This window comes from Propithecus coquereli, unplaced genomic scaffold, assembly GCF_000956105.1.
Source record: "Propithecus coquereli isolate 6110/MARCELLA unplaced genomic scaffold, Pcoq_1.0 Scaffold563, whole genome shotgun sequence".
In the NCBI taxonomy this organism is placed as follows: domain Eukaryota; kingdom Metazoa; phylum Chordata; class Mammalia; order Primates; family Indriidae; genus Propithecus; species Propithecus coquereli.
Window position 1 is genome coordinate 739,251 of NW_012151541.1, and position 14,119 is coordinate 753,369.

Sequence of the window (14,119 nt, forward strand, 5' to 3'; positions counted from 1 at the left end):
AATAATGGCTGCGTTTAACAAGCAGCTCTCAAAATGGAAATTTTATTTATTTATTTATTATTTTGAGAAACAGTCTCAATCTGTCACCCAGGCTGGAGTGCAGTGGCCCAGTCATAGTTCACTGCAGGCTTGAACTCCTGGGCTTAACCGGGAGTTCCTGAGTGGCTGGGACTATGGGCTCATGTAACCATGCCCGGCTAATTTTTTTTTAATTTTAATTTTTTGATTTAGAGATGGGGTCTTGCTATGTTGCCCAGGCTGGTCTGGAACCCCTGCCCTCCAGCGCTGCTCCCATCTTGGCCTCCCAAATTGCTGGGATTATAGGCATGAGCCACTGCGCCCAGCTCAAAATGAAAATTTAACAGTCAGCTTTTCCAAGCTGGTATGAGCTAGCCCAGCATACTACTAAATTAGTGTCCCCAAGACAGCAAGATGCAACTTTTCCTTTTGATATTTTAGAATATAGGTAAACTATGGATGGATATCTGCAGCAGGAATTTGAGGGACTTTGGACTATTAATAAGTGAAAAGCACATAAATCCTTTGAGCATGCCAGGGAATAACTTGGGGTTTGTTTTGCTTAATTTTAAAATATTTCTATATATAGCAATGATCACCAAGCTTTACAGTTTCAACTGATTTTTTTCAAACTGCAACTAAGAGTGATCTCGAGTCCATGCATGAGGCAGCAAATGGAGTGAAGCACATGGCTGTCTTCTTCCTTCCCATCGGGGCGTCCTGGACAGCTCTTACCGAAAGTCTGAACCAGGGAAGAGGAAGGTAGCTTGAATAGCCAGGCGAACGTCTAATGATTCTGATCCAGGTACCAGGACTCAATTGAATTTTTTCTACCTGACCAAGTATTAGCGCAGAAGATTTGAACAAAGTCGTTGAGAGGTCACTTCCGCTGCCATCCCTAGCTTTCCTGAACAGTTTGGTGGCCTTGGTGCTCAAGAGGCTGGGAGGCTGGAAGTCTTCGCTTGCCTCCTTCAGCCCCTTTTACCTCTGGTAGCACTCAGAGCTTTCCATTCCGAGTGATCTGTCTTGGGTAGGAACTACAACAGAAAAAAAAACAACCCAAAACAGGCGCATGTGTTAGCAGTTCTGATTACCGCAGCAATGATGCCCTCTGAGAGCTTACCCAGGCTTTTGTTTCTCTGCCGCTCTGTGGCCCTCTAGGGAGCAAAGTGAAGTCAGACCAACTCGTTCTGGCGATGTTGGTGGAGGCAGTTTGTTGAGACTAGTGTTTAAGGCTTAGGGAATACGTTTTGGTTTTTTTTTTTTTTTGTCCCCCATGAATAAGGAAGTGTTACTCATTTGATGTTCAACAAATATTAATTGAATGTGTGTCTTAAATGAATCTCTGCAGAGCGCCAGGCTAGACAACAAGCAGCACTGCCATCTCAGAAGCGAGGCTGTAGTGAGTGCTGCTTGCGAGACCCCCCGTTCTTCTAGGCCTTTGTTCTGAGTGTGTAGAGGGGGTGGATACGTCCACCCAGTGAGAGAGAAGCTTTGGATGCTCCGCACACAGCCCATACAGTCGCCGGGTACTTGGAAAGCTCTGGGCGGAAGGGCAGGTGAGGGCCCAGTGTTATGAAAATAGCCTTGGGACTGCCCCGGCCTGGGGTCTCCAGCGGGGAGACTATTCTTAGGAGGTGTCTCTGCCCTGAAGGAGCCTTTCTTTGCCACTTGGCTTGGAGGATTTTTTGAAAAAGAGATTTGGACGAGAGTCAAAATCCTCAACTGCAAAGAGATGGCCAATTAGGCCGCTGGGCCGAGTTCCAGACAAGGAGTCAGGCTCTGCCTTTCAGTGCCCTGAACAGGCTGGGAAGGGACTCTGGGCCCCCGGCTCCTAACGGAGGAACTGTGAGTCAGCCGACCCGCTGCCCCCTGCCCTGGGAGCCCAGCACCGACAATCGCAGGGAAAGCAGAAGAGGGGCAGAGGAAGCGGTAGAAAAATAAACATTTCCTTGCATTTTACTTGGAACAGAACAGCGTTGCTGGCATGTTAAGATCCATAGAACCTGCCCCCGCCTCCCCCTGCTCTGTTTTCCTCCTCTTGTGCAGAAGCGGATTCTTTCCTTACCTGAGGGGAGTCCAGGGTGCATCCTGTGGAAAAACAGCAGCAAGATATAGAAGGTAAAAGCCAAGCAGCCAAAGATCACGCCGCAGACCAGGAAACTGTAGCTGCCCTGAGCCTGGAAGATCTGCCAAAGGGGAAACAGAGACGCGGGCCATGAGGCCTTCTTGGGAGGGTGTGTGGTGGGAGGCGACCTTCCCGGCTCCTTGGCAGGTTTTCCAGTGGAGTCGAGGCCCATCCCGCCAGCACACAGAAACCGGGGGAGGAGCGGGGTCTTGGCCTCGTTTCAAGGTTACGTGCCTAGAGGGGGCAGGAGTCCTGCTCTAAGGCAGGAGTTGGACCTAGTAACCTCCTGCAGTCTCTTTCAGCTCTGTGTTCTGGAACCTTCTGAAAATCTCCATATCATCACTGACACTTCAATCCTACTAGGTGTTCCTATACCCATGAGGCCTGACCAGAACTTTGCAGAGGATAATTTTTTTAACCTTTTGTTACGAAGATTTAAAACGTAACGTCAGAGTAGCATATGGAGCTCCCGAGGACCCATCACTCAACCTCAGCAATTAGCACCGACTTGGTCTGCAGCCTTCCACTTCCCTGCACTCGATGGCACTGAAGCTAATGCCAGACGTCACGTCATTTCAGCGTGGAGGGCATCGTAAGGCGTGCCTCTCCCTCCCCGTCAGGCCATCAGGCAGGGGTGAAAGAGGAGAGGACAGTGTCGTGCTGAGGGGGACTTTGGAGACGGAAAGATCTAGGTTTGAGGTCGCCTCTACCAGTTGCTAGAGGGGGGACTGACCTCAGGCAAGTTGCTGAATTCATCCGAGTTTCAGTATCCTCCGTTGTAAAAAGAGGAATAATATCTACATTATAGTTTTCAATAGAAACGTAGCTGTTCAGTTTCTCCCCCCGCTGGACAAATGAAACATGGGTATGTTTGCAGAGAACTAGGAGAGGAGGCCCCTGGTCAGGGCGGGGCGCCGGGCCCTCCACGGGGCGGCCGGGAGAGGTGGGGCAGGGAGGGTCGGTGAGAAGGATGGAAAGAGAACTCTGCCTGCAGCCAAACCCAGCCCGGGCTCTGAGAGCTGCACGGCGTTCCCACGGGCCCCCGCTGGCCCCGCTCCCAGACGGGGCTCCTGTTTGCTTTGGACTTTTCCACGCGTCCATTCACGTCTCCAGATCCCACGTTTGGAGGCTCAGCTTTCACGGCCGGCTTGAAAACGGAAACAGGTAACACCAGCACAGGGGCCCTGCTTGCTCCGCAGGAGACTCAGGAAAGGGACAGTCTGGGTTCAGAAGGTGGCTGCCTGCGTCCTCTCACCTGCTCCGAGGAGGGCTCCCCGGCCACTCCCCCCTCCCCGGGAGAGCCCCACATACCGAACCGACCAGCATCTGCAGGACCATCTCGCCAATCCCTGCCCCGGTCACCAGCACTGTGGTCGCGCAGCCTAAGGAAAAGAGGAGGTTTGGTTTGGTAAAAGCAACGTAAGAGACAGAAGTCAGCTGTCACGATCCAGGCAGTTTCTGGGAAACCCCTGGAAAATGGCATGGCGGAGAGGACTACTTTGGGTTGCTAAGATTTCTTGGACGTTAGCCTGGAACCGTGCTTTGGGAACGCCTAGGTCCTAGTATCATCATCTCCCTTCCTCGTTCTGAAACCTTCAAAGCCCACAACTATCTCCGGGTAAATCCTAAATCGATTAGCCCGGCATTCAGGGCTCTTCCCCATCTGACCGCCACCTACCTTTCCAGAAGGGTTTCCTGATATCCTCAGGCCAGCTCTTTGCATCTCAGTGACCAGCCACACGCCCCTGATGAGTGGCAGCGTGGCACGGACCTTCCGAGCCCAAGCTTCAGAGTCGGACTTGGGTTCCAAGCCCAGCTGTGTCGCCTACGAGCCATGTGACCTTAGACAAGTTCTCTGACTTCTCTGGGCCTTGGTTTCCCTCTCTGTAAAATGGGCATCACAACAGCTCTTCACAGGACTGCCGTGTGGCTAACTTTGGTGTCATATGTGCCGGGTGCCCGGCATAGTGCTGGCACGCGGTACCACGCTGGGCCAGGCTGGCGCTCTGCTCAGGCCCATCAGCACCACCTTCAGGATGAAGTCCAGGTGCTTTCATGGGGTTTGCAGGGCGCTTCAGAATCTGTCTCTGCTGCCGGCTCAGGCCCGTCTCTCATGCTACCTGCTCGCAATCCAGCCCCAGCCGGGATAAACTCTTCAGTTTCCTGACTTCTCATTCTCACCTCCAGCCCTGCCACATGCCTTTGCTGCCTCCTGAATACCCCTTCTCTCCTCTTTTCTGGAAAATTCCCGTTCATCTTGTAGGTCCTGGTTTAGACTTCTACAGCAATCTCCTTCCCTGTCCCCACGCCTGGAGGAGTTGCTCCTCTCTGCTCCGACAGCCCCGGCACCTGCTCTCTCAGCCACTGTCTGTTGACTGCCAGCCCACCCTGCCAGGCGGGAGGCCCAGGGAGGACAGCCATGCCTTGTTCTTTAGTTCACTGCATATGCCAGCTTGCTAGCACAGCGGCTACCACATGGGAGACGCTTACAGCTCTTTCAGTACCATGGTCATCACCAGCATCTACCCTGGGCTCCCCATTCCTTCCAGCTCTTTTAGACTCACCACGTTCAGACCTGTCTCTGTGCTTGTGTCTCGTTCTGCTCACGGCCCCACCCCTCCCAGGAATGCCTTCCCGATCCTGGACCAGCTCCCATCTCATCTCCTCCGTGAAGCTGTCTCTACACTCAGCACTGGCCACTCCCTTCTCTGAATTCCAGTGGCACCCAACGGTCTGTCCCACTCATTCATTCAGAAAGCTGGGGATCTTCTGTGCCTCCGGCACCGTGCTCAACACTGAGGACACGCAGATGAACACTAAGAGTTAACAGGTTTCGAGCACCCGTGAGTCAGCTTTGATGCTAAGTCAAGAGCTTTACATTTTCTCCAACGCACAAAACAATCCTCAACAGTAGGTATTTGCATCCCCGATTAACAGATGAGAAAACTGAGGCTCAGCGAAGGGAAGGAAATGGAATTGTCAAGGTCATAAAGCCAGTAAGTGTGAGGCAGGACTGGCACGCAGGTCCGCTGATGACCTCACAGCCCTCATTCTTTCCCTCGTCCCTTGCTGGGAGTGTATTGTCTAGGACAGGAGGCAGACAACGTAGGTACAGAAAGTCTTGCGAGGCTGAAACACGAGAGACAGGTGCAACGTTGACGGGCACAAAGGAGGGGGCACATCTTTCCAGTGGGAATCAGAGGAGCTTCCTTAGAGCGGGGAGAGGGGGGGACTCGAGTTGGGTCTGGAAGGACAAGCAGGCAGCTAAAGGGGTGGAGAGGCAGGGTAAGGAGGGCATTTCAGGCAGAGGGTGCTCCATGTGCCAAAGTAGGGGCAGTTTTTGTGCCATCAGAGAAGAGCAAGTGATTCATGGCTAGAATGCAGGCGTGGAGGGGAAGCGGGGAGAACGGAGGCTGGAAGAGAAAGGTGCTCCATAGGAAGGTCTGAAGGTTGCCATCGGCCCTGTGTTTTAAAACAGGCCCTCAGCAGCAGTGCGCAGGGAGGCTTGGTGCGTGGGCCTCACCCCTGGCTACACGTCAGAACCACCCAGCAGCTCCGGACCAATTGCACCAGACGGGGAGGTGGGGACCTAGTCACGGGTTCTGTTCCTAGTGCTCCAGATGATTTTAGTGTTCAGCTGCTGGGAGGGGTGGAGGCAAGGAGACCAGCCAACACCTGTCATCAGGGACGGCGTTGATTAGCAACTGGGAAAACCTGGGTACCATGAAATAGCCAAGCAGGTATATGAAGACAAAGGTCTGAACTTAGGCAATGAGAAATGAAGAGGATGGATTTGAGTGATCCTTTGTAGGCAGAATTAATCAATGTAACTTATCATTATTAAACTCTAACATTCGTTGGTCACTTAAAACTCTGTGGGATACACTGTGTGACATGTGATAGCAACAATGTTTCATCACTTCATTTACTCCCTTGAGGCTTAGTTAGACACTGATGTCTAACTAAGGAGGAAGGAGTCTGAGCGCACCTAGGACCCCACCCCTGGGAGCTGGGGGAACGGCTGTCGCTGTCTCTAGGATGAGCCTGGGGGGAGAGGTTGTGTTTCCTCAGGTGTGCCCCCTGGGACCCAGCACCGTGTCAGGAGTAGCAGAAAGATGGGCTGGATGGACGATGACCGACCGGATGATGTGACTTCTGCCCTCAGTTTTCATCGGGGCCAGTCACGGTTACTGGAACTTACGCTGGGACTGCCCTGCCTCCTCAGTAGCTGGGACTACAGGCGCTCGCCGCCACGCCTGGCTAATTTTTTTTTGTTTCTATTTTTAGTTGCTTGGCTAATGTTTTCTATTTTTAGTAGAGACTGGGGTCTCGCTCTTGCTCAGGCTGGCCTAGAACTCCTGAGCTCACGCAGTCCTCCTGCCTCGGCCTCCCAGAGTGCTGGGATCACAGGCATGAACCACCTCGCCAGGCCTGGTTGATTCATTCTATCACACGAATTGTTTTCCTTCGAAATTATAAACACTGAACAGTGTATAGTATGATCTCATGGTCAGAAGGCATCTGGGAGGAAACAAACTGCTAAGAGAGTCATTTTCGCCTACTTTCACTTACTGCTTTAGAATATCCTCTATTGTTTAACGTTTTTGCAGTGAGCATATACTACTTGTATAACAAAAAGATTTTCCATTATTTGAAAACAAAAAAATGTGCAGGTTTATCGTAGAAAATATTTTATTCTTAACAACCAATGATGTTATGTGCTAAAATTACTTGGGGCTCATGCTTCAATTTCAAGGATCCGGGCTGTCCAGGTCCCCCCTGACTGTGAATAACTGAGCTGGGTGCAGCTCTAATTGCTCTGACTCCCCCTGAGCAACAATCTCCCCCTCTCCTCTAAAGAAATTGCTCATCTCAATGCTGGTTTTCCAGCCTCTGGGGCGTCTCTAGTTACTTCTAAGGGTAAAGTTAAATGTTCAAAACATAATTATTTTTAATTAACTCATTAAAAAAACGTTTTTTTGCTATATGCACTTGGGAGGGCAGGGAAAAGGGAGGCAGATGGTCAAGAGAATTAGAGGTTTCTGACATCAAAAAGCTGTGTCACAACCTCAGACCAGGTGTGGAGTCATCCTTCTAGTCCTCTGTGCTTCGAACAACACCCACAACGAGGCAGGGAGGTACTATTACTGATGATTAAATTATAAGATGCCTTTCCTATGTCACAATTTTTCCCATGCAACTTTGCCTTTCTTTGAATTTGGCATTTCCAGCACATGCAGGTCAGCAGACGTTAGTTACAACGGGGAAAACGCAAATGGAAAAGAGAAGCTTAACTGCTTCTCTGCGGCCTAAAATCTTATCAGTACAGGTATGCTATTGAATGGAGGGAGCCCAGTGGGTCAGAGCAAGCCTGCGTGTGAATCTGTGGCCACCAAAGTCAGGAGGGGAGCATTCCCTTCTGGGAGAAGGTAGGGTAGAGGTCTCGCTGGGAGGTGGTGCTGGCCTGGACAACCACAGAAAGATGGGGTGTCCGGCCACGGAGAGCAGCCCTGTCCCCCGCAGCCCTGGGCTCACCTCTGTACTGCAGCATGTCCTCGGTGTAGGCCAGCACGCTGGGGAAGGTGCTACTGAGGAACAGGCCCAGGCTCGCTGTCCCCACGAACAGGAAGACGACGTTGTAGGAGAAAATAAGCAGCACCAGGAATGTCATCACCACGCCGACCTGTGGCAGCAGAGGTGGGGGCGGTCAGAATTTGGGAAAAGCCGGGCTTCCAGGAGTCGGTCTCCTGACTTGAGTTTTGGCTCCGGTCCCAGGCGCGGTGCTGTGTAACCAGCGCGCCACCCCGTGGACTAGGCTGGAACTGCAACGTTCCTAGGGACGTTCTGGTATCCACGAAGGACGCACAGAAAGGAGAGCCCACCTAGACTCCACACAAATGCCCCACCATACCCACACACGCTTAATCAGCCTTTGGGGAGTGAATACTCCTGTGCCCCAGGTCTTATCTGTAACCACAAGGAATGCCACCTAAGCCGGTTTCATCAGCTTTCTCTGCCCTGCTGGCCCCAGGGTGGGGTGGGGGTGGGGGTATGAGAGTCCTCCCCTCCTTTAAAGAGGAGCTGCTTCTCCTCCCCTAAAAGCCGAGAGTCCCTGAGGCCAAGAGTGCACAGAGAGGAGGCCACAGATGGCAGGAGAAGAGGGATGGTGACTGCAGGGTCCCCAGCCTCTGGGAATCCAAGCCAACCTCCCAGGGAGAGGGGGTCAGTAGCTGTGGCAACCAGCTTGGCTTCCCCCAGGTTGGGCACAGATTCCCGCGGGCAGATGCTACCCATGATTGGAGACCCCTGCGATGAGCTGACAGGCCCTGCACTCTTTCTGGTTCAGTAAGCGTCTGTGTCAAGTGGGCATATTTTTGTTAATATAACCCTATTTCTAAGTTCTTTAAACATGTTTTTATGCCAATACTGAGTAATTCTTATGCAAAACGTATCTGGGAATGAACCCAGGCTGCATCAGATTTGGAGTAAGTCCCAACTGTGTTTTTTTTAACCAGCTGTGGAAACTCAAAGTAGTTGATCTCTCTGATTCTTAGCTTCCTAATCTGCAAAAATGGGGAGAGTTAAAAAAAAGCTACACTAAAGAGTGGGAGTGAAATAATATAAACTAAGGGGCTCTGTAAAGTGTGACGCTTTAGACAAATATTAGTCCCAGTATTCACGTGTGGGCTTTTAAGTGTTGCAGGAGATAAAGATCTTCTATGGAAGCCCACCGCTTTGAGGTAAAAATCTCCTAGGTGAGGACTTCTGTTTCCAGAAAAAATAAGCATAGCACACAGAGCTAGAAGCTCTGCAAGAAATCACATCTCGTCCCACCCCACCTTCTCCACTTTGTAGCTGAGGACCTGGGCATGCAGGAAGGAAGGGACTTCCAGCGTCACAAGGAGATCCTGGGGGCTTTGCTCCAACTGGAAAGACAAGGCCAGTGGTCCCGTCCGGGAGCCCCTTTACTCTCCTTGGCCAGCGCCTCAGTCTCCACCATGAGACCCCTGAGGTGTGTGGTGAGACTCAGGGTCCCTACCGAGACAGACTTCCTGCCCTGGAGAGGGACCAGCCACAACACAGTGGCCGAAGGAAAGCAGCACATGCTCTTCACGCTGGAAATGCAAACACAGACGACTTCCTTTGTGTAGGAAAAATAGGAAAGCAGGGGACACATCTATGGCTCCAAAGATGATGTCTTCCTTTGGCACAGAAGATGGTCCCATAGCTCCATTTGTTCTTTCTTCTTCCTCTGCCCATTTTCTCAATGCTGGAGTAGCCCAGGATTCTATTTGGCTTTTTTTTTTTTTTGATACAGGGTCTCACTCTGTTGCCCAGGCTGGAGTGCAGTGGTATCACCATAGCTCACTGCAGTCTCGAACTCCTGGGCTCAAGCAATCCTCCCACCTCAGCCTCCTGAGTAGGTGGGACTACAGGCGTGCCCTATCGCACCCTGCTAATTTTTTTATTTTTCATAGAGACAGGGTCTGACTCTGTTGTCCAGGCTGGTCTCGAACTCCTGGCCTCAAGTGATTCTCCCGCCTTGGCCTCCCAAAGTGCCGGGATGACAGGTGTCAGCCACCACTCCCCGCCCTGGCTTTTCTTTATCCACAGTCCCCTTTCACCCAGCTCCACGGTTTCAGCTCTCTCTATGCCAAGGACTCTTAAATCTACCCCTCTAGCCATGACCTGTGTCCAGAACTCGACTTGCCTACAAAATGCCCCTTGGATGAAGCCAGTCTCTGGAAGACTAAGAATGTGGCCAAAACGACTTCTGATTTCCTCTACTGAATCTCTCTTCCCTACATCAAGTAACAGCACCGCAGCCACGCAGTTGCTCAGGCCCCACACCTAAAGTCACTCGGTTCCTCCTTCATGTACCTCCCGCGCTTGGGTTGGTGGCCAGTGCTGTCCACACCACCTCGGAGAACATTCAGAATCTTTGTGTCTCTCCAGATCCATGCTGACTCGTGCCTGGACTGCGACAGACACCTCAGCAGCCTCCCTGCTGTTCTCTGGCCCCTACAGTCTGTTCTTGTGCAGAACAACTAGAGGGCACTTTTAAAATGCGCGGCAGACCAAGTCCATCCTCTCCTTAAAACCTTGTACCAGCTTCCTGCTCACTTAGAATAAAATCTAAAACCTGGCTTACAAACCTCTGCTCCCCTCCCCTCCCCTCCCACCGTGCCACCCACACCCTGTTAGTCCCCTCCTGGGGCCTGTGGCCAGCAGCGCCCTCCGCCGGGACCGCTCCCCTTTGCCTTCACGGGACTGGCGCCTTCTTGATACTCAGCGCTCAGCTCGCGAGCCTGGGGCAGATGCCGGGGCTCCCACGCCTCTCCCGCCAGCTGGCTACCCCCGTACAAACCACACGAATGTCCGGGCAAGCCTCGAAGACAGGCACCCTGAAAATCTCTAGATCTGGGAAGTGTGAAAGACACGCAGCCGTCTTATTTTAGCCTTGGTGACGGAAGACTGAGTATGCCCTGGGCAAGCTATCGGCTCTGCCCGCCAACTCTCCTCCCACGCAGTGTGGCCCCTGCCTCGGCCGGTGACTCAGCCCAGCTCTCAGCCCGCTTCCCTTGTGCCCGCCGCCCCCTGGCTCTCCTGCTGTGCCAGGGCGCACCCTCCTGCTCCCCTGGCTGACTGCAGCTCCCTGAAGGCAGGACCCTCGCCTCGTGGAACCCAGCACCCCTGCGGTCCCCAGAAGACCCTTGGACACGGCACAGACACACAAAGTCAGGAGGTGCAGGTCAGCCCAGGAGAGTGCTGAGCACAGGGTGACCGTTACCTTAACCGTGGGAGGGATCCGCAGAAGTAGTCTCGGTGACTATGACACCGTCACCTACAGCTGCACGTGGAGGCTTGCTCCAGGCTACTCAGCTGCCCTGCCCATGGGGTGCCCAGCAGTGCTCCTGGAAAGCTCTCCGAAGGACTCAGGCGCCAGGCTCCCTGCACACCTCCTGCGGCAGAGCCCCTGGGGCAGGGGCCCAGGAAGGGACCTTCTAAAAGCACCGCTGGTGAGTCTCACGGATTTGGGAGCCACTTGCTCGAGGACAGATTTTTCTAAACTTGTTTGATGATATGAATCCCCGGAGGTGCTGGTTAAATACGGAGACTGCCAGGCCTCCCCCTGGATGCTCTGAATCACTTAGTCTGGGTTGGGCCCAGGAATCTGATTTTCTTTTTTAAAAACCAGCACTCTAGAGCAGTGTTTATGGGCAGTGCCTAACACAGGGGGACGCTTCAGACCTTCCTCATTCTCCCAAACCAGATTCCCACCCCATTCTCTGAGCAACTGGCCTGTGTCCTGTCTTGAGGAGGAAGCCAGGCTGACCACCGCTTGTGCCTGTGCCCTTCCTCTTCTCACCTTGCAGACTTCTAGAATCTTCCACCTCGCTGCACCCCTCCACCCCAGCTCCATGGACGGGGGCCTTCCTCCCTCCTGAGCTCACACTTCTGTCACCCCTGCTCTGCCCCCACCCACCAGGGCCCTCCTCACTCGGTTACTCTCCCACGATGGCCCTTTCACAAACCCTCCTCCTTACGGGCTTCCTCCCTCTGTCCTCTGCCTACAGATGGGCTCGCGCCACCCTGGTCCTGTCCAACACAGCTCCCTTCCACTCAGACGAATTCACAGAGAAATCCTCCTCAGCCTCTTGAGTTTGGCTCCCACCCACCCGCCTCCCATCTACAGGGAACAGAAAGTTGTTTCCTGAAGGTCTTCAACCAGCCCAAGGTCAAATGCAAAGGCCTTTCTCAGGCCTCCTGATTTCTGTCTCTGTAGCCCCAGCATTACGTCCAAACCCGTCTCTGCTAGAAACTCAGCCAAGGAAGTGCTTTCGCACAGCGCATTGGGCTACCTGGAAAGGTGGCGAGTCCCTGTCATTGGAGGTGTTTAAGCAGAGACTGAGGGCCCCTGGGAAGGGATGTTACAGAGGTGATTCAAGCCTAGACTCAAGACTAGACGACCCCATAGGGGTCTGTGATCTGGACCCCTTCGTCATAGATGGTGACGTGGATGCACCCCGGCAAGTCTCGACCCATCGCTCCGGCCCAGACCTCCCGCCTCTCCGCAGACCAGTTCCTCGAAGGTCATCCTACATGCCAGTTGGCGACTAAGAATCACCCGGGAGAACTACAAGTGCAAGCTCCCAGGCCCCGGCCCAGCGGTGGTGATTCCGAAGGCCATCCCTGGCCTCCACAGCCTGCACTGGCCAGAAGGCCCTGAGCGGCTGGGCACCGAGGTAAACACAGAGGACCGAGGGCGACACCTGCTTCCCTCATACTCGGGGCAGGTCGTCCGCTGGGCTCTGCTCCACGTACCCCAGTAATCACCTCTGAGAGCCCCTTCCTTTTATGCTTTTAAGGGCATAAAATCAGAGGCCCAGAGAGGGAAGGGACTTTTACATGGTCACACAGCAGGCGCCCCCTCCCAGGTTTCCCTCCCTTCCTCACCAATCTCTCCTCCCCTCCTCCTTCTACATTCCCACCCGCTGGCAGAGTCCAGTCCCAGGCAAAGGTCCCGGGGCAGTGGCAGGGCCAGGAGTAGACAGGTTCCTCTGGGTCTCTAAGAAGCGAAGGGACGTCCCCGAGCCACTCACCACGTTGATGAAGACCATGGTGGCTGGCTTCATTCTGGAGGAGACGGGGATGGAGACCAGCCGGCCCAGGGTGATGAAGCCCCAGAAGAGGCTGGGCAGGTAACCGGCCACCTTGTGTCCCACAGACAGGGGCTTCTCCACGGCATAGCTGTACACAAAGGCAGAATACGCCCCCTGTGGAGAGACCAGGCCCCGCTGAGCACAGCAGCCCCGCCAGGGCTGAGCCCAGCCCGCTGCGCAGGCGTGGGGAGGGCTGACGGTCCCGTTCCCAGAGGCCAGCCGGGGGGGAGGCTTAGGGGCCACGGCCACCCAGCATGCTCAGGCCTGAGCTAGGAACAGAATCCGGGGTGCCACGGCCTACAGGCTGCACCTGTGGAGACCTGCGATACAGAGATGTGCCTCTGAATCTCCGCGGGGGTCCCCACGGCCCGGCAGACACAGTAGGGCGCCACGACGCCTCATTTATGAGGATTGCACAAAAGGACTTTTGTTGAAGGAAAGTTGCCACAAGAAAAAAAAAAAAGCATGTGTGCAAACATCTCGTTTTACAGGTGAGAGAGCAGAGAGGAGAAGTGACTTGCCCAAGGTCACAGTGCGAGCTGGAAGTCAACCAGTATTGTCACTTGCCGCCAGGTCATCTGAGTTTTGGGGGGACCCTCTCTCTGGAGAGTCCCTCATATGGCAATCAGTTAATTAGCCACTCAAGACTGTCCTAACCCGATCCTGACAGATTTCTGGAAAAAGGCACTAACTAGTGTAACACAGGTCACTGGTAGAACGAACAGCTGGGCCTAAATTCTGCCTGTAGCTTGTTTTCGCCACGGGCTTGCGAAGCCCAGGTTTATAATGTATTCCAGGAAGCAAGATGCCCTCGAGTCTGCACGGTGTGACCTCTAACTAGGGGAATAGGGCACCACCCCTTTAAAAAAATGTGAGTAGCCTGCACTCGGTAACAAACCAAAGTGGCCCCTGTCTACGGTGTTAACAAAAATAAAACAAGAATCAAAACACTGGGCTGGGACAGAAGCTCACAGCAGCAATGGGCGGTGAGCGGTCCTGGAGACAGTCTACCCTAGGACTTTAGATTAAATTTTTCAATCAGCTGTACTCCGGTGAGGTCTCTAGGAAACCCTGATGCACCCCTCTTTCTCTTGCCGGCCCCAGACTGCAGTCTCGGGGTGGAGGGTGCCCCAGCAAGGGGCATGCACCGAGGCAGGCTCACCGTCAACCCGTCTGTCATGAACAGGACCAGGGCGGCGGTGACGTGGATGGCGAAGAAGGAGTACGGGGCTCCTCTGAAGTTCTTCCTCTGGCAGCAGCTGAATAGGTCCTCGTGCCCTGGGGGCGGCACAGAAGAGCAGGGGTGAGT

The 14,119-nt window shown here is 53.6% G+C and overlaps 1 protein-coding gene across 2 annotated transcripts in view; it reads right to left on the reverse strand.

Moving 5' to 3' along the window:
- Positions 1-672: 672 nt before the first annotated feature.
- The window catches only part of MFSD4 (major facilitator superfamily domain containing 4), a 28,296-nt gene continuing 14,849 nt past the window's right edge, over positions 673-14,119 (reverse strand). The window contains exons 5-10 of one of the 2 annotated variants that reach the window (XM_012657837.1): positions 13,973-14,088; positions 12,751-12,924; positions 7,682-7,829; positions 3,458-3,528; positions 2,087-2,207; positions 673-1,055 (exon numbers count right to left, since the gene is read on the reverse strand). In XM_012657837.1, the coding sequence (XP_012513291.1) occupies positions 1,000-1,055; positions 2,087-2,207; positions 3,458-3,528; positions 7,682-7,829; positions 12,751-12,924; positions 13,973-14,088 (686 nt within the window). In that variant the 3' untranslated portion in view covers positions 673-999. The remainder of the gene's footprint in view (positions 1,056-2,086; positions 2,208-3,457; positions 3,529-7,681; positions 7,830-12,750; positions 12,925-13,972; positions 14,089-14,119) is intronic. The other variant, XM_012657838.1, reaches the window with a different exon arrangement.